Genomic DNA, 20,342 nt, shown 5'->3' with positions numbered 1-20,342 from the left:
GCTTGGCCCTGACGTATTTGTAAAACATTTGAATTTGGGTGGACATTCAGGTATCTTTTGGTTGGACCTTCACTCTCCAGCTTGTCACCGGCTTTTTACATTATTCTCCATGACTGGCTTCTGAGGGCATTTGAGTCTCCCATGCCTGGATGAGCAACCCTCAAGCTGCAGACCATACGGGAAATATATCCCCAGAGGGCCTCTTTTGCCAGGCTCTCATAGGAAACTCCCATCTGCTGCAGAACAAGGTCTCCATTCCAAATCTCAAGAGCAAATCAATACGTGTAGACCCAAATGTCATCAATGAAAGAAACAAGTCCAACTTGGCTTTTTCTTGTTTTCTTTCTCTAGAGTACCACATCCTCGTGGACCTCATCTTGAATATCTCGGGAAGCATAATATGTGGATATTGGTGTGCAAGAATCATTCATTTTATATTCACTGACCTTTTTGGCAACACACTGACTAATATCATTCTTTACTTTTCGATGGTGTACATGATTTTCTACATGGGTAAGGCAGAAATAAATACCAAACAAATGCCATCCTCAGTGGCATTTTTTTTGTTCGTCACCCTATCCCTTGACCTTGAATCCAGTTGCTTTTCCCCAACTGCTTCCCCTTCTTGTGGCCCCTTGGTGCCTCTGGTCATATTATCTTTCTGCCACCTCCAGCTCTTTCCTGGTCTCTCCAAATTCCCTTAATTTAACTACCTGTTCTTTCCCTTTGCATTCTTCCTCTATGTGGTTACTCTTCCTCTTTCTGAACTCCATCCTTTGACCTTGTCTTGAGTCACTGGCAGTCCCCTGGGGGAGGAATCAGCACTCAGTGATTCCTGCTCTGACCCTTAGTAACTCATGTCTAGAATGAGAACGTTGGGAGAGATGCTCCTGAGGTCTTTTCCAGTTCAACAGTCTAATTTAGTGAGTCTCAGAATGGTGGCTGGCCCTTACCCGAGGCTAGGAGGCAGCAAAGGAGAGGGAGAAATCAGGTATATCTGTATCTGGAAGAGAAGCAAGAGAGTGGAATAAACAATCATTTGCTAGTTTAGTCCTGAAAATTATGTGAAATTCAAATTCCTGTGTCATTATTTATTGGACACTCATTCGTTTACGTGTTGCCTATGGCGGCTTTTTGCACGTGGAGTCGTGGCAATAGGGAACGTATGGCCTGTAAAGAAATCAGGACTAAATACTTATTACTGTCTGATTCTTTACGGAAAAAGTTGGCCAACCCCCGATTTTCAGGATTAGGCCAACTCATTGAAGCCAATTTCCGAGAAATACTGCCCTTGAGTTTCCCACCAATCTTTTGCTCAACTCAGTGTACAGATTTGAATACAACTCATTTTATTCATTTTTTTTTCCCTCCCTAGTGGAATTTTTTGGAATGTCAGGATTGGTTGCTTTAGTCACCGTGGGACTGAATTTAGATTCCTTAAGCTTTAAACCGAGGATCAAGTTAATAATTTCCAAGTAAGTCTCCTGTTGTGTACATGGTATAGATTTTGTAGAAATGTAGTGCTTCAGTGGTCCTGCCTTTGTGACACTAATAAAACTCCCTTTTTATAACTTTTTCCTACTTTTTCAGTTTTAATTTTACTACCACTTATATTTGAAAAGGACTTGAGGAACCAACGATTATTGACATTGATTGATATTCCCATGCTGAATAATCGTATCAGTGGCTCAGAGACCATAGTAGTATTTATACATAACTCTTTGATACAAATTTATTTTGAGCTGTGGGAAGTGAAGAAAAATACTTTTTTCCTTTATTTCCAGCTCTTCCCATATTAGGATACTGTCATTTAGGTTCATTGTTAATGAGACCTGAATGGCAGTATCCAAATATGGGAAGAGCTGGAAAAGAAAAGTAGCAGAAAGAAGCAGCTCCACCAAAACTCTTTGCTACCCTTTACAAAGTGTCATACGGCCCTCTCTGGACAGAGGGAACACCATTTGCTTGTCTTCTCAAACAAATGAATTGGCCCTTCTCTGAGGAACTGTGCTAAAATATAGATTTATTTCAGAATTATTTCCCACCCAGTCATACTCTAATGTAGAAATTCTCACATTGGATGAAAGCAAATATTAAAATGAGAAAAATAAGCCATAATCCTGAGTTTTCCCATGTAGATTCATTACTTTAATGTAAAGGACTATCCATTGTTTTGAAATTATGTCCTTTCTACTTTTATGGTGTTTAAAATGTCCTTTCTTTTAGAAATTGCAGTGGTAGAAGATGGTACTTTTTAAAAATGAAATTCCAGTGATAAAAGATGGTATTTTTTTTGGAGGGGGGAAAAGGGTACAGGACTTTATTGGGGAACAGTGTGTACTTCCAGGACTTTTTTCCAAGTCAAGTTGTTGTCCTTTCAATCTTAGTTGTGGAGGGCGCAGCTCAGCTCCAGGTCTAGTTGCCATTTTTTCTAGTTGCAGGGGTCACAGCCCATCATCCCTTGCGGGAGTCAAGGCATTGAACTGGCAACCTTGTGGTTGAGAGGACGCTCTCCAACCAACTGAGCCATCCATGAGGCAGCTCAGCTCAAGGTGCCATGTTCAATCTTAGTTGCAGGGGGCAGAGCCCACCATCCCTTGCGGGACTCAAGGAGTTGAACCGGCAACCTTGTGGTTGAGAGCCCACTGGCCCATGTAGGAATCGAACCAGCAGCCTTTGGAGTTAGGAGCACGGAGCTCTAACCGCCTGAGCCACCGGGACGGCACAGTATTTTATTTTTTATAGCTCTATTTGGCAAAATAAAAAAATTGACACCTATAACTATACTAATTTTGTGTAAATGTGAAGACACTTGACTGGTTTTTAAAATCTAGGAGCTTGGGAATAATGGATTCAAAGAACATGTACATTTTGTCTGATTTTGGGCAGTTTTCTGAGCTCAGTCATGTTATAATGATGTCATGTTATAATGATGTCAGCATCATTATAAATTACTCATTCTTTTCACTCATTGTTTATTCTTTCACCTCATCAGCTCATCCTTGGTCAATGTCTACTGTGACCTACCTAGACCTTATATCTTAGGTTTGGGCTATGAAAACAAGTCCCTTCTCAGAAGGCACTCTTTGTTAAGTGATGGATGTGTTTGTGTAAGAAGCTAATAATAAGTGTAAACAATTAATTATATGTTTGTTGGGGTCCTACGATATGTAAGACATTTTTTAGGTCCTGTGGAGACATTTAAAAAGGTATTCTGCTCAGCCAGTTATTCCATCATTTCTGAATTTTCAGAAAACTGAGCATTGGAATTTGAGGTCCACTCATACCCTTTCCTTGTGGGAGTTCTGAATTAGTTGAATCGAGATTGGAATCAAATAGAGGGTCAGACTATCTGCTTAATTGGAGTAATGCTGTATCCGAAAACGTGGTTTATAACTGCAGCTAAAATGAGGTTTCCTAATGTTTCTTTCCGAGTGTAGAACTTCAGACCCACCTACAGGGACACTGGTTTGTGGGACAGACACAGCCACCCAGTCAGCAGAAGGGGAAAGTCCCAATAGAGGGTCCAAGAGGAGACGTGGCTTTGGATCTGTCTGTAGAGGTCAGACCTGGCAGTGACCCAGGTGTGTTACCACATGGAACCAGAACGGCCTCATGGCCTAACCTCAGTGCTCTGGTCTGCTCAGTGAGAATCTCTGGAATGGGGCCCGGCATGTAGATTTTTAGAAAGCGATCTGGGTGATTCTTCCTGCTCCTCTCTGCTTAAGCACATGGTGGAATTGATGAAGGGCACGGTGGGGATTCAGAGGAGCGTCGCTTCCAGAGAGTGCGTAGGAAGGTTTTGTGAAGAACACAGGATTAGAGTTAGGCTCGCAAGGTGTTTCGGAATTCAGTAAATGGGAAAGCAGACAGGAGAGACATTCAAGGGAAGGGACGCTGATGCAGACCACAAAGGGAGAAGTCATGCAGAGGACACGAAGGTGATCCAGTCAGCTATCACAAAGTCAAGGTTAACCTGGCGGCTCCTCGCAGCAAGCCCGGCTCTGGGTGTAGCTGTGACAGGCCCGACCGTTGATACGCTGCCAGCTAATCTCACTGAACTGCCACATCACCAGCCTGAGGGTGAGGGCTGCGGAGCCTCACTTTTCCGCCTTGCTCTTACTGTTCTGCTGAGAGAGGCAGCCCCTGGAGATTGGTGTGATGAGGGTATTAGGGACTATGGAACTGGGTGTATTTCAGTTCCAACAAAATACTTTTAAATATTGTAAAAAGTACAACATGACAATCAACCCTTGCTTGATTGTAACAGTGACGGAAGCAAGGACCTCTGCTAAGACAAGAATGGCAGATATGTGAGACACTATTTTCTGTGAAAAGGGAACTATTTAAAAAAACATATTGCTAAAATATGATTTCCATTCTCTTCATCCTAGGTTCCTAATAATGTTTTCATCCATGTTCCAACATTTAATATACGCTTTCTTTGGCATTGTAATTGGATGTGGACAAACCAAATATTTTAGAGCGCACACTGTAGTTTTCATTTTAATCTTATTTGCAACAGTGAATGTTGTCAGGTAAGAATTGTATTTTAAAGTTTTCTTACTGGTCCTAGGTTCCCAAGCCCATAATGACAATTGGGAAGCAGTGGGTTACAGCGAAAGAGAGCCCTGGGCATGCAGTCAGAAAGCCTGGGTGCTTGTCAAGGTCCTGGCAATAGCTTGCTGTGCCGTGAGGGGGGTGTGTGTGTGTATTTACTCTTCAAGATTTCATCTATAAAATCAGAAGGGGCAGCACAGCATCATCAGCATAGCCTATGAGATTAATAGAAATGCACATTCATGGGCCCATCCCAATTTATGCGGTTCAATCTCGAGATTCACAGAACTGTTTCAACATGCTTGTTAAAGTTGGAGCACCCCTGGACCAGATTGATGTCTCCTAACGTTTTTGTTGATTTTCGTTATCATGTATTATCATCATACGAAGGTGTGACAATTAAGTTCGCGAACTTGTTGCAATAATGTTGCTAACCTTTTTTTTTTGACATCAGAGGGATTATTCATTATGGATTTGTACCAACTGGACAAACAGTTAACCAAGTTTACTGTTTGGAAGTGCTGAAAAAGCAGCGTGAAAAAGTTAGACCACTTGAACTTTTCGCCAACAATTCATGGCTCTTGCATCACGACTATGCACCAGCTCACACGGCACTGTCTGGGAGGGAGTTTTTAGCCAGTAAACAAGTAACTATATTGGAACACCCTCCCTCCTCACCTGATCTGGCCCCCAGTGACTTCTTTCTTTACCTGAAGATAAAGGAAATACTGAAAGGAAGACATTTTGATGATATTCAGGACATCAAGGGTAATACGACGACAGCTCTGATGGCCATTCCAGAAAGAGTTCCAAAATTGCTTTGAAGGGTGGACTAGGCACTGGCGTCGGTGCATAGCTTCCCCAGGGGAGTACTTTGAAGGTGGCCGTAGTGATATTCAGCAATGAGGTATGCAGGACTTTTTCCAGGATGAGTTCGCAAACTTAATTGTCCGACCTCATAGCTATGATAAAGCCATTTATTAAGCACTTACCATGTACATTATGCCATTAACATTCATACAACCCTATAAGGTAGGTGTCATTTCATCATTTCAAAGATGAAGCATGGAGAGGTTAGAAACTTGCCTAGAGTCACCCAACTTGTAAGGGCAGAGTTGGGATTTAAACTTGACTCCCACGAGCATGCTTTTTCTAGAATGCCATTGCGTACTCGTGGTCGTTGTGTCTCCCGTAAGAATTTAGGACAGTGTCTTTGCAAAACTTTGTCATTTCCACTCAGGGTAGGCCTAGCCAAGGGCACTCCCTTTCTAAGATGTTCTCCTGGAATGTGGCTTCTGCCGCCTCTGAAGCCACTGCAGGCAACTCAGGTAGTCATTCTCACACAGAAGGATGTGTGTACAATTTCCGTTTCTTCCCACCATGGGAGCTTGTGTGCAGCTTGAAGAAAGACGCATGGTTTTTTTTGCACATTGTTTGACTCAGCTACACATCCACGATCTCATCTCATCTTCATTACAACACTAGGAGATAAGAATTATTCTCTCTATTGTATAGATAAAGAAACTGACCCAAAAAAGGTGACGTACCTTGCCCAAGTTCAAATGGCTAGTGGGTACCAGAGATATTGTGTGAACTTATGCTTCCACCTCGCTAGAAGAAATGTTTTAATGGAGAGCGTCATCCTAAGGGGTCCTTAGACTGTAGGTGGCCTTTCCATAGAGACTTGTTGAGAAGGACATTTCAGAGAGGATGAATCAAACAAAGGTCTGGGTATAAGAATCGTCGCTAACATTTTGAACACTGACCACATTCACAGCCTCATTCTAAACCCTATAAATGGTTCCTCGTTTAATAATTGAATCTTCATAATAATCCTTTGAGGCAAGTACAATTATCATCATCATCTCCATTTTACAGAAGAAGAAACTGAGGCTTAGAGAGACTAAATAATGTGCTGAAGTTTACATAGTTACTAAAGGAAGCCTAAATTTGAACCCAGGTAGACTTACTCCAGAACCTTTGATATACTCCTCCATTTTTTTTATATGAGGAAACAACACAAGTTGTTCTATTTTGGCTGGACTCATGGAATTTTGGAGAAATATTATTTAGTAAGACTGGAAAGGTTGGGAAGAATTGGCTTAAATACAAGGCACAGAAGGTTGCCCAAATTAATTATATACATTATAGATGGTAATTGTAGATTTTTCTGTTTCTTAATGAATTCTCTAAACTGTCTTGTGAAATTCCAGGTTAGCAACTGATACACAATATTTTTTTTTTTTCTGAGAACATGTCAGTTTTATTTCTGCTGAAATCTTATTTGAAGGACATTGCTGATATTTTTTTGGTACAGATCCCCTGAAGATGGAATGTAAATTTTGTCACAGGGTCTTATAGAAAAATGATCTGTAGAGAAATAAGGTGCAAATGGAAATTATTTGTGACATTTAATATATGATTCTTGTGGGAACTCAAGAGAAATTTGGTTGGGCTACCTGTTTACCCAAAAATAAGACCTAGCTGGACAATCAGCTCTAATGCGTCTTTTGGAGCAAAAATTAATATAAGACCCAGTAGTATAGGATAGTATAGTATATTAATCTGATCTTCTATTATAGTAAAATAAGATCCGGTCTTTTATTAATTTTTGCTCCAAAAGACTCATTAGAGCTGATTGTCCAGCTAGGTCTTATTTTCGGGGAAACACGGTAAGTTTGTTAATGTGTTTACAATAATTTTACTTTCTGGCCATGATCTGCAGTCCTCTGGCCTAATTTCTGAATACAGTCATGGCCTTTCAGTGAATAGATGAGCTGATTGATATTATTTGAGGACGTTTCCCTATAGGAATTTACTACCAAAATCCAAACAGTACGCCCTGGTGTCAATGATCATTCCTTATATTTGTATAGAACTTCTAACATTATTTTTCAAGATTTGAATATTATGTGCAAGATAGTAGATTTGGTTAGTTCCAGAAAGTTTAAACAACGTATCAAAAAACTAGATTGTCTTCTCTTTCCTGAAAAATTTTACATGAAATTTAGTATTTTAGTATATAGTTCCAACCATGAATCACATTCATACATAAGGCGTGATTTAAATGTTTTTCTCTTCACAGATTGGTTACTATTGTGTTAGTGAGCCCTATTCTGATGTATTCGACTTACGAATATAATTGGAAATGGGGAGCTGTGATAGCATGGTCTGGAATTAAAGGCATTTTTAGCTTACTCTTGGCTCCCGATGTTTATAATCTGGCTGAACAAAAAATAGAGTCGCCACAAATGGTAGGCAAAATCATGTCTCATGATTATTCATATTTATTTATTCCTTGTATTTGCTTGTCCTTGTATTTGTAGCACTTGTCATAGTACCCGATAATAAATTTAACCTTTTTAAAAATCGGATTCGAAAAATACTTTTTTTTTTTTTTTTAAGTAGGAAGGAAATTTTAGAGGAAAGTTTATTGACGCTGACAATGTGAAAGGGACCAGCAGTTAAGTAAAGTTTACAGACTTGGGAACTGGGTAGACTTGGGGTCGAATCCTGGCTCCGCCTTTCACAGGCTGTGTGATCTTTGGTGAGTTTCCTAGATTTGTGGAACTTAAATTTCCGGTTGAGGATTGAGCTGATGCTTAGTAAAATACCTGACATTTAGTAAATGCTCAGTAAATGTTATTGAGCATATAAATGCTACTGCCCAATAGCTGTCAGAAATCATAAAAAGCAAAACCCTATCTATGACATTCCAGTTCCTATAGCTAGTAGAGCAAAAACTGAAGTGCTAGTTAAATATACTAAAGGAAGAAAGATTTTTTTTAAATGTTTGAACTAAGGATCTAATTACATTGATGTCTTTAGGGCTAATTTTTAAAAATTAATTTCTTTAAAAATTTTGACTGAAGACTACATTATCTTTAGTGAAAAACGAAACTTGGTTTTCTTTCCACTTTCTCTCAAAGCCCTTATCCCATGGGCTAGCCGGTGGGCTATCTGGTGGTGGCAGCATCTGTGGTACTAAGATTCCAGGAAGGATTGAAAGAGCCCAGTGGATCTGCTGACAGTTTTAGGGTACCATATCATTTGTGACAGTTCTGTGTGAGCTAGCTGGAGAAGTTGCTAGAAGGTTCTAGAAATCCTCAGGAAACTCCCACCACCTCCCAGTCAGGTGAATCCCAAACCTGCCCCTAGGAAGGATAAAAGCACTTGAATAATGTAAATTAAGAACTCCTGCCCACCTCCCAAGGAACTTCAATCTGGAGGTACATAGATATACAGAGTTTCCTGATATTATCCAATTTCCAGCTCAGGATTTTCTCTATTTTGCTATTTTGCTCGGGTCCTAGAATTCCCAGGAGTTCAGTTTTTTTCAAATATCTTCTTTTTGTGAGCAACTATCACACTCTGCTTCTTGCATGTGCAGAAATCAAAACAGAGAAGAGCATGTTAGGGAGGGAACTCAGGTGCCCTAACTCTCAAAAGAGGGAGTGCTTTTGTGTGTGTGCTGTATTTTGTTTGTTTTAATGGAGTATATCGTATCCTTGCCTGTCTTTCCTGAGGATTTACACTTTATATCTGTGGGCGTGATCTGGGAATTAATTTGGAATTCAAACAAACCTGTGGTTTTGCCAAGACTGTGGGTCTTTTCATGCTTCAAAGGAAAAGTATAATAACCAACATCTGAGCTCCTTCAGTTTTCTTTTGTGCAAGGAATTGGCCTAAAACCAATCAATGAAACTTGAACTCCCATTTGACTATCATTTTACTTTGTTTCCCACATGTGTCTGACGTTACGAATCCCTTTGGCTCCACCCCAGACCTACAGAATCAGAATCCCTGGGGAAGCCTGGGAGCCAGTGACTTTAAGAAACACTTCAGGTGCTTTACTGCTGTAAATTTGGGGAACGCTCTCCGGAGGACATATTGCTATTAACTCCATTTTTCAATGAGGAACACCGAGGCTCCGAGTGGTTGACTGGCCCCAAATTCCATGGGTGATAAATGGCAGAGCCACCAACTCCAAATGTGGTTGTGTTTCTGCTTTGGCATGGCACCTCTCCACACCCCACCAGAGCTCCCACCTGCTTCTACGGAGCCTCTTGTCCAGTTGCAGCAAAATGCTTGTGGCAGGTGCATTTCCCTCTCCCACCTGTGGTCTCCACTGCCTGCTGTTGCGGGAGTCTCTCCCCCACCAGTCTGTGATGACCCCCACCTTTCTGGTTTTGTGTGGCTGCTGCTGGAAGCTGTGGAGTGCTCTCCTCTCAGGGTTCCTAACCTTCCCAGAAATGACAAAATCTTTTTTTTTTTCTCATCCACATTGAAAACTCATTTCTGCCTCAGTATATTATATCCAATCAGTTTTCACAAAACCATCCTTTTGCCTCAATTTATTTTTCAGAGGCAGGATTTAAAAACGTAGATTAAGAATTTCGTGGGTGGTTAATTGAACAATGATTCCCTTTGGAGAACTTATTAATGTTTTGGTTCTAACTATTTGTGCATTTTGTTTTATAGTTTATATTGTATGTCCAAGTGGTTTCATTAATGACTATGGGAATAAATTCATACATGATGACTCATTTTGCCAGGACATTAGGTAACGTATATCTACCTTCCATTAATTAACTGGGGAGAATAATGCAGATAGATGATATTTATGCATAAATATGATCAAATCACAAATAGACACGTGGTCAATAGAGAAATCCACGATAAGCTAATCGGTGGCAGTGGGGCCCCGATAGGAGGGAGAGAGCGGGGTGGGACTACACCAGGTCAGCGTAGGGCCTTAGCATAATCCTGTATCCCATGACCCTGTCCTCAGCTTTGCTGGTGCAGAGGACTGATTCTGTCATGGTCTCTAACTCATCAGACTGCTGGAGACGTGCGTATACGGCACTCGCAGAAGAAAATGGATAAAGCAGAAAATCGAATTATTAATGTATAACGAGGATGATTTCTTTCTATGTCTGAAATAATTGTGATCATGATTCAGGGTATTCACCTCGAAATACCAATTTCCTTGATAAACCATTGGTAATCAGAAGGTTTCTGCGTAAGCATGGAACTAATGAGAGGTCAACGGAAGATAGAAGGAGAAGGTAGAAGGTAGAGAAGGTAGAAGGACTGTTGAAGGAGAGTTCTTCTAAACAGGGAAACCCCCTGGTGAATTTACCCTGTCCTACAAACAAGAGACATCACCTCTGCTGATGTCTTCTCCAGGCCTGCCTGTGCCTGAAACCGTGCCCCTCACCACCATTGCAGAACTTCCTGTGACAGCTCCAATCCGGAAACAGGGCTAGGAAATGGGGCAGATTTTGGGCAGCTCTCCCCTTGCCCCAGTTATGGGTACGCTCTCGTTTGCAGTGACACGGTGTGCTTGGGTCAGCAGAAGTCTATACTGGAGCATGAGTGAAGTTCATTTGATCTCTGAAGGTCTGCTCTTCCCCGCCCAGGCCTGCTCTGCTCTCTTTGCTTAGGGCATAACATCTGGGTTTCTCCCATGCTCCTTTCTTGTGATTCGCTTCCTGAGCTACCCAAAGGCAAGATCAAGGGGTTTAATTATACTATCATGGTAATGTTTTCTTCTTCTCTTATTCTTTCATTACAAAATGTTTATTGGGTTAACCAAACCTCAGGATGTTCATTTTGAAGCAAAAATATGTGACGAGCTTTATCCTCTCAGAATCAATGCTCGTCCTTTCTAGAAATACTGCATGGCACACGTTTAACAGGCACTTGCTGGAACTGGCTTTTTAAGTAAGAATTCCAAACCAGCTTCTTCAAGTGTACATTTCTATAAAACATTCTTTCGTAGTTGGGTCAGATCAAGTTAAGCTGTACAGCCAGAAGGAAACAGAGAGTTGGGTAATTTCCTAGAAAATTCTGGACAAAATGTCCTTGCTCTAAGCACTCTGGTTTGGCTCTGCGGGTGATGCCAAGATTCCACTACATCATGTGACATTTTTGTTTCCCCTCACAGTCTTCAGTGTATTCTGTTAAGGTTCCTGCTTTCCTCTGTTACAGGTTTGTGTGCCATTTCTCTTTCAAGACAAATGGCCATGCTCAATGCCATTAAACACATACAGGAGATAATACAGAACACAATAACTTTATTTAAAACAGAGAAAATTTTGACAAATGTTAATTGGACCTTAGTAGAAGAAAAAACGAAGATTAAATACAGCATTCCTGTGAGTCCTTCTTTCCTTCCCTGGGTCTGCCTCTCTTGTTTTCATTTATTATAAAAAACTTGATTCTGCTAATTAACTGTCAGAAAATTTGGGGGAGGTGTATTTACTAGCTTTGCTATCTCGGTTAAAAGACTTCGTTGAATTCTGTCTCGGACAAGGTCATGGTGATCTGACCTTGTTTGCCAAATACAGGGGAATTTATGTTTTTACAGATGGGCTGGTTGAGTAACTATGAATGGGTTCTGCCATGACTAATATTCCAACCTGTGGAGATGTCTCTCTGGATAAGTCTTATAAAAAACAGGAAACACAGGCTGCTTCAGAGAGCAGTCAAGCGTAGACAGCTTGGGGGAAGAATTTGACCTGTAAATAAATACTAGTTACTTTGCCACAACTGAAAGCAACATTTCTTACATAGAGAATGTTAGCCACTTACACGAGTACATGGCTCTTCATTTTAATAATTCTGATTTGAATTATTTGAAGCATTTGACAGCTCCTAATCATTTTTACTGATTTTTAACTTTATCTCTGTATGCTTTTAAAACTTAGCCTGATGCTGGTCAGTTTTACCACATTTCACATGATAGCAACGGGGAGCAGTCCACAACAGATGATGCTTTAATCGAAGAAGCCAGATTGCATATAGCTATGATACAAATGGTTGGTACTGTTCACATAATCTGCTTTCTTTTTTTTTTTATTCTTGTAATACTTTTAATTCTTACATACGGTTTTCAGGTGACTAGAAAAAAATATTTTCCCCATTTTTTGATAGTCTATTGGTTGTTAAAATTTATGTCTGATTTATGAAAATTAAAAAATGAAAATGAGAAATCTCATAGGCTTTAAGTTCAAGTAACAAATCTTATTCTAAGTCTAGCAGATTTTAGCAGTTTACTTTTCAGGGGTCTTTGAATAACATTTGGTGCCATTTACATGTTTAGTTAAACATCTTCATAATCTTTGAAACTGCTTTTATAAATTGAACATATTTGAGTTCCTTTTATACAAAATTCTCTCAAGTGTTTATTAATTCTTATAAATCTAATAAGTTAAAATAAATCTAATGAATCAAAATTGTTTTAAAATATTTCAGATTTAATATTCAAATGTTCTAATATAAACATAGGAAGATTACTAGGTAATGAAATTTAAATCAACTTATCAAATTATACATTAAATTGGAGTTATATTCTAATCAGACAAATTTTACTCAATATTACAAGGATATGAAATACTCATTATGTCGAGTCCTTTTTAACTTTAATTTTAAAACTTATTATTATGGAAATTTTCTAACATGTACAAAAGTAGATAGAATATTCTGTGTAATGAACCCCATTATCCATCACCCAGCCTTAAAAACCGTCCACACATAACCAAACCTGCTGCATCTGCACTCACATTCACCCCCACCTTTTATATTATTTTGAAGCAAATCCCAGATATCCTATCATTATTTCATCTTAAATATTTCAGTATGTATCTCTACATTTTAAAGTCTTTTAAAAAACACAGTAAAATACTAACATATCACCTGAATTTAATAATTCCTTAATAACATCAAGTATTGAGTCAATGATCAAATTTCTAGTTGTCTCATAAATGTGATCAACACGTATCTTAACAGTTTAATCCAATAAAGTTACCACATTGCAATTAATGGATATGTCATTTAAGTGTCTTTTAATCTATAAATTCCTTCTTCTTTCATCTTTTTCTGTTAAAGAACACATTTCTTCTTAATAAAAAAATATTAATATTATGTTTTGATTCTTTTAAATGTTTCTATAGTTAATTTAAAATATTCTCAGAGTTTGAAAGGCTCTTATCCAGAGCAGTAAAATATAGTCACAAATTCTTTGTACAGCCTCCTATTAAGATGTGGTGTCTGTATTCCTCCTCCCCCATGACTTTGGGCTGTTCTTGTGAATTGTTTTGACCAATAAAATGTGGGAAAGGTGATTTGGGGAATGTTCTGGAGCCTAGCCTTGGGGAAGATTAGCGGCTTCCACAATGAGTACTTTATAAACAATGTGTACATTTATAAAGTACATGGTCAGCATGTGAGGAAGGAAGTAATCCCAGGAGGTAACTTTATCTTCTAATTTTAATATCAGTGGCACCTAAGAGGTGAGACTTTGCTCGTGATTTATTTTGGGGCAGAGGTTCGGTTGACACAAGAATACTGTCTAGTTATATCTGTAAGATGTTTTATGTAAGCCTCATGGCTTACATAAGAAAAACATATAGTAGATACATAAAAGATAAAGGAATTAAAGTATGCCACTACAAAAATAACAAAGGAAGATGGCAAGAGAAGAAAGGAACAAAGGAACTAAAAAGCATAAAACAAAATGGCAATAGTAAGTCCTTATCTACCAAGCATTACTTTAAATGTAAATGGGCTAAATCCTCCAATCAAAAGACAAAGTGCCTGAATGGATAAAAAAAAAACAAGATCCAACTATATGCTGCTTGTAAGAGACTCACTTAAGCTTTAAGAACACATGTAGGCTGAAAAGTGATGGACTGGAGAAAGATAAGCTGTGTAATGGTAACCAAAAGAGAGCAGGAGTGCCTATATTTATATCAAATAAAGCAGGCTTGAAGTCAAAATTGGTCACAAGAGACAAAGAAGGTCACTATAGTGGGTAGATGTTGGTCAAAGTGGAAACTTTCAGTTATAAAGTGAATTAGTTCTGGGGGGTCTAATATATAGTATAGTGACTAGCTTTAACAATATTGTGTTACATACTTGGACGTTACAAGAGAGTGAATCTTAAATATTCTCAGCACACACACAAAAACTGTAATTATGTGAGGTGATGCATGTGTTTCTAACATTATTGCGGTAATTATTTTACAAAATATATGTATATCAAATCATCATGTTGTACACCTAAAACTTATGCAATGTTATATGTCAACTATACCTCAATAAACCTAGAAAAAAGTTTTTAAAAAGGACACATTTACTTTTCTTTCCTGGTAGTTCATTTTGAGGCTGACATGCTATTTATATTACTAAAGTAAACTCTTTGAGTCGTATAGATATTGAATTTCCTGAAGCTGAATTTCCTGAAGGAGCCTTTGTATCTTTTAAAACTTTCAGGACAGTACTTTGCAAAAAATACTGAGTAAATACTTAAACTGAGTAAAATTTATTGCGTGCTATAGCATTATTTTGGGTAAAAGTATATTTTCATATATTAACTTCAATAATAATAGTCAACCAAAGTTCATTTCATATATGTTTTGGTTCTTTGTAATTTTTATTTAAAATTATATGTTTAGAGTAGCTTTGAAAAACAGTGTAAAGATGGAATCCTTGGTGTAGAGGCAGCTCGGATATTAATTGGTGCGACCAAAAGCTATTGCCCCATCCAAAGAAAGTAAGTATAATATATCTTTGATTGATATTTCCAAAATTGAATGGGTATGTGATAAGGAATGGATGCACTGAAAGTTAAATGTCCAGATTGATCAATCTTTTTATCTTGTCTATCTTCATCTACCCATCCGTTCATCCATCCATCCATCTACTTCCTATTTAACTTGTTTACATTTTTTTCCCCAAAGGTTTATAACCTTGGTGACATTAGGAGATTCTGGAGGAAGTTCTGATTACAGTATAATTAGATAAGAGACTAGGGGAGCCATGAAAGAAAACCCATATAATTTCAATTACTGTTATAATTATTTTGTCTTTATTTCATATTCACTAAATTCCTGGGTAGGGGCGGTGGGGAAGCCTGGAGCCTGCCGTTAGATTAGACTGCTCCCTGGGGTGCAGCAGGCTCTGGAGTGATTGGCCCACCTGATGGTGTTGGTAGATGCAGTTCAGTCGGGTGGGAAAAGCTCCGTATTTCAGAGATTCATTGATATCTAGTCACAGTCCTGGCAAACATTGGATAATGGATGATGGGGCAGCAAGGATGAGAGATCCTGCCTGGGTGACAGTTCACGTTTCAGCAGCCTGGTAATCTATCTGGGAGATCGAGTTCCTACACAAAGTTTAGGAAGCATAAGGCCTTCAGGGCTTTGGAGAGGCTTGGGCTAGGCAAGGCACGACAAAGGGAAGCTTGATTCCAAACCTGAAAGAATTCGTCTGGAGAAACTTCAGTTATGTTCTACCTCAGGTCAGGAAGGGTTCCAGGAATAGAGGCAGCAGGAGTCTCCTGCTGAAAATGTTCCTGTACCATGAGCATGAGTGGGTAGGTGGATGGATACGGAGGCTCATGACTAAGCATGTTTAATACACCCACATTACACTTATATTTAGCATAAATTTCTATTGTATATTACCCCAAACTATAGCACTTGCTTTTTATTATAACATATATCTATATTTTTCTCCGTTAGATTCATGAGTATCTATGATGTTTTTACTTATGTAAAAGCTAGAAGTTGGCTTATGCACTTTAAAGACATGTTAACTTTCATGGAATATCATAAAGTTAAGTCATTTTCTATTCTACCGTGGTAAGTCTGGTGAACCTTTAATAACAGTATATTTGAAAATACGACCTTTTCTACATAGAGTGGATTACCTTGATTATCCTTAGTAAGAGCAAACTAATATTACGGTCACTGTTACTGATTGAGTGCCAAAGGAGCAGAGTGTGTGCTCCTTTCTTGCCATTCGGTTTCAGCAACTTCATTGACATCTATATTAGAGAGTGGGAAGGAAGGAGACGAGGATGTCATATCTGGATTCTTTAAGTTTTCATTGCCATGTCTTAGGGTCATATTACACACGGGACAGCCTATAGATTCTGATATTCTCCTGGGTATAACACCGGGCAGGGTGAGAAATACCAAACTCATGGATTAGATCCAGCTTTCAGCTTAATTTCATCTGTGCCATAGGGTGGTTCTGTAGATGTTTGTAATTAGGAAAAACATAACATGGCATTAATAATACCTATAACCTACCTTCCAAAGTATCACAAGATACAGATTTTATTTCACTTGGGTATGTTCTTTGTTATATAAGTTCTGCACTTGCATGCTTCTGAGAGCAGGAAGACAAGGTTTTTCTACTAATAGAGTATGTCAAAATGAGAAGATACTGGGAGCATTGAAACTACCGATTTTAAGTGGGGGATAACATACCTTTCACAAGTTTTGATAATTTTTTACTTTCTTCCATTTATTAAGTTTAAAAAGAAATATATAAAAAAATAAAACCCTAGGGATAGCCTCTTTTCGTTAGGCTCTACTTTTGATGGATTGAAAAAATTTCAAAGATACGTCATAATAATTATAGAATATTTTTTTCCTGTTTTTAATTTTAAACAATGCTGATGTTTTCCTCTAAATTTGTTTTTTGCTTTCAGTGTACGAATCTTTGCACTGTTTCCTATGTATTATTGCTTCAATTTAAAAATTCTCCCCATCTCTGATATAGATTAATAAGACCCATATTTTTATCTTTCTCCATTATGATTTTTATATATAGAAAGTATGTTTTAGATTTTTGCTTATCTACTGTTTTATATTATTTATATTTTCTTCAAATTAATGTGACTGATTTGTTTAAGCACATGTTGAACTTCACATCTTAATTGTTATACTTTTAAAGTGATCTGACATTTTCTTTGATCTCTCCTTTTTTAGGAAAAATAAATTTCTCGTATTTGCATATCACATTGTACTTTCAGAAGAATTTGAATACACGGGACATATTATATCATTCCTGTACATTTATCCTATGATACTTCATCTGTGGCCAATAGCAAGAAAATTAAATGTGTTGTCACTGATGTTAGTAAACTCCTATTTTGTTACTTTATGTGTATTACAGTCAGCATTGAAGGTACTGTTTAAAATAGAAATGTATCCTATAAAAAGAACAATTCAGATATTGTGAATTTATTTTTGTCATATTTTTGAAGTGACTTGATACAAAAACCATTTCCTCTAACAGTTGATAGAATCCTAGAAGTTAGTAATTTTTGAATTTTCTGGGTTCAATAATGAAATCAGTATAATAGTCACGGTCTTGGACATCAGATAAGTATCATCATAAAAATGGAGAGTCTCAAAAGATCAGGTTAAGAAACCTGAAAATCCAGACTTGGTGTGTCCCACAAATACTCTCTGTAATGATGCCAAAAAATGAGTAAGTGAATAAAAGCAAATTACTTTGCTAGGTCCTCATCATAATAGGAGAACTACTTTGTACTTCAAAGATGATTTATCAGCATTATTGTTTTCATTCTATAATTATTATTAATAGTATAGCAATAAACCTGTTTACTGCTATTTTCCATGGCTAGGTTTTGGCATTCCAGCTTCATTATTAATTATATATTTTGAATCAGATTATGAGTTTTGATGTTGGATATTAAAAAGAATTTTTTGGAATTCCCAATTAATACCTTAAAACTCAACTTTTGGAATATAACTCATTTGTAGTTGAGGATTTAACTTAATTTTTAAGATTCTTTCCCGCCACATCATTGTATCGGTGCTATGAAATGACATATGTTTCATTTGTTTTCTAAACAGATAATAATTTTGAAAAAGAGTTATTTTTGCCAACATTGGAATACTGTGGAATTTTTTATCATGCTCATTGGAATTGTTGATGTCTTTTGTATATATTTTGTCAAATTGAGACCGGAAAACTTGGTTCTTATTCAGATTACAGTAGTAATAGGATATTTAAGAATAATTAGGTTTATTCCTCTCATCAAGGTATGAAATTTCACATTTTAAAATATTGTTGTTGTTTTTTGTTTTGTTTTGTTTTGTTTTTTCCTACACTGTTGGTTAAATGTGTTAAGAAACCTCACTGTTTGGAAAGGAATGAGGGAAAGAGCTGTTTCTCTACTGGAATACTCTCTCTACAAGGTGCTTGACTCACCTTGTGTAGAATGGCAACCCATCCTCCATACGCCCAGCTTCCCATTCCATCTTCTCGATCCTTCTCCACCTGCTTAAGTTTCATTTTCCCCCATAGCATTATCACCTTCTTACTGTGTGTCCCCCTGTACTCTCACTAAGGTAGGGATCTTTGTTTTCATCACTGATATAACCTACAACTCTAGAATGGTGCCATCGCATATAGTAAGTACCTAATAAAGAGTTGTTGAGTGAATGAATGGAAAGTGTGGTTGCAGGGTAACCCAGAAACAAGTTCTCCAAGTTTTAGTAAAATGTGCTCATAAAGCCTTAATGTGTGGTAGCATGAAAATATTTTCTCTACGGTCCACACTCACATAACATATTCCCTATGGAATTTAATTTTACTGCAGCCTTCACAATGACTGTTTCTTCTTTCCATGGCTCTGGTTTTGACTCTGAAGGTAGATTTTCAGATTTTCAGTCTCCGCTCTTAAGCCTCCTTTCTCTTTCCAAAGGAGTTGGATTATATAAGCTTTTAAACTTGGGAGCTTTAGATGATTTCTCTTGCCACTCCATTTTTTTTCCCCAAGTCATTTAATTCTTATTACATCAAATAAATCTTAGTATGTATTGAAGTTATAGAAGCTAAATATTTTTTAAAAGTTGCTGTAAACCTGATGGTAAAAGGTACACAGTAGAATCCTCTATCTAGTCCCTATTCTCCAAGAAATGGAATAGTTATCTTAAAGGCAGAATTGTTTAAAGGCCCAGACTTGTGCTTGTAGATGGTCTTTTTTTTTTTGTTCCTTTCTTAATTCTATGTTAATGTTACCAAACTCTAGTGTTCATAAGAAATTTAGAGCTACTGTACAGAGTTGTATATACAAAGCCAGCTTAAGGGATAATTTTGATTATTTATCATTTTTGCCTGATGAGCTGAGAATAGAGCTATGTGCTCTCTGAAGGTGTAACTCCGCCATAATACTCACTACTCTAGAAATCAGAAATGAGTAGTGTGAAGCTAGGTCTTAAAATGGAAGGTAGAAGCTTCCTTAAGTAATTAGGTTTTGCAAAGAGATCTTATGCAGATGAATGGAAAATGATTATTTGAGAAGTAGTACTTTGTGAAAAGTCTCTCTGAGTGAAAGAAAGATTTAAAGGTGTATTGTGGAAGTCAACTCGATTTAGAGTGTGAACTGGTTGCCACTTCTGTCCAGCACACTCTGATAAATCTCAATGAAGTTATTTACGGGATTAATATAATTAATGAATATAAGTAATATAGTCATGATTAGCTTAGTTTATTGAGCACTTACTATATTCCAGGATCATAGTATTAGGTTGGTGCAAAAGTAATTGTAGTTTAAAAGGTTAAAAATAATTGCAAAAACCGCAATTACTTTTGCACCAACCTAATATGTTATCTAATTAAATCACTATAATAGCCCTCTGAAATAGATGTCACTAGTATATCAAATTAGGTGCTTTGGAAAGCTTGGAAAAGTATTGGAGATTTTTAATTTAGATTCCCTTAGGATTCAGCTCAAGGAGGGTGTCAGTGCATCATGGAATAAAACTTGTAAAAATCCTTAATATCTCTCCCTCTGCCCAAAGTTTACAACCAAAACAGCAACAACACAGCAACACCACCACCTCCCCTTTCTCTGCTCTTGTAATTCCTTTGCTGTGACCTTCTCCTGCTCACGTTGTCCTCCCTTGTCACCTGGACCCTCACCATCTGCCCCGTGCTCTGACGTGACTCTG

The 20,342-nt window shown here is 37.7% G+C and overlaps 1 protein-coding gene across 1 annotated transcript in view; it reads left to right on the top strand.

Moving 5' to 3' along the window:
* SLC9C2 (solute carrier family 9 member C2 (putative)) overlaps nucleotides 1-20,342 on the top strand; it is a 57,646-nt gene that overhangs the window by 10,281 nt on the left and 27,023 nt on the right. The window contains exons 6-16 of the mRNA XM_033092684.1: nucleotides 352-513; nucleotides 1,376-1,475; nucleotides 4,395-4,538; nucleotides 7,646-7,814; nucleotides 10,042-10,123; nucleotides 11,554-11,720; nucleotides 12,288-12,383; nucleotides 15,021-15,118; nucleotides 16,089-16,208; nucleotides 17,346-17,544; nucleotides 18,240-18,428. Of these exons, the coding sequence (XP_032948575.1) occupies nucleotides 352-513; nucleotides 1,376-1,475; nucleotides 4,395-4,538; nucleotides 7,646-7,814; nucleotides 10,042-10,123; nucleotides 11,554-11,720; nucleotides 12,288-12,383; nucleotides 15,021-15,118; nucleotides 16,089-16,208; nucleotides 17,346-17,544; nucleotides 18,240-18,428 (1,526 nt within the window). The remainder of the gene's footprint in view (nucleotides 1-351; nucleotides 514-1,375; nucleotides 1,476-4,394; nucleotides 4,539-7,645; nucleotides 7,815-10,041; nucleotides 10,124-11,553; nucleotides 11,721-12,287; nucleotides 12,384-15,020; nucleotides 15,119-16,088; nucleotides 16,209-17,345; nucleotides 17,545-18,239; nucleotides 18,429-20,342) is intronic.

Source organism: Rhinolophus ferrumequinum, chromosome 22 (assembly GCF_004115265.2).
Source record: "Rhinolophus ferrumequinum isolate MPI-CBG mRhiFer1 chromosome 22, mRhiFer1_v1.p, whole genome shotgun sequence".
In the NCBI taxonomy this organism is placed as follows: Eukaryota; Metazoa; Chordata; class Mammalia; order Chiroptera; family Rhinolophidae; genus Rhinolophus; species Rhinolophus ferrumequinum.
Note: the sequence above shows the minus strand (reverse complement) of the source record. Positions and strands in the feature narration are given on the sequence as shown.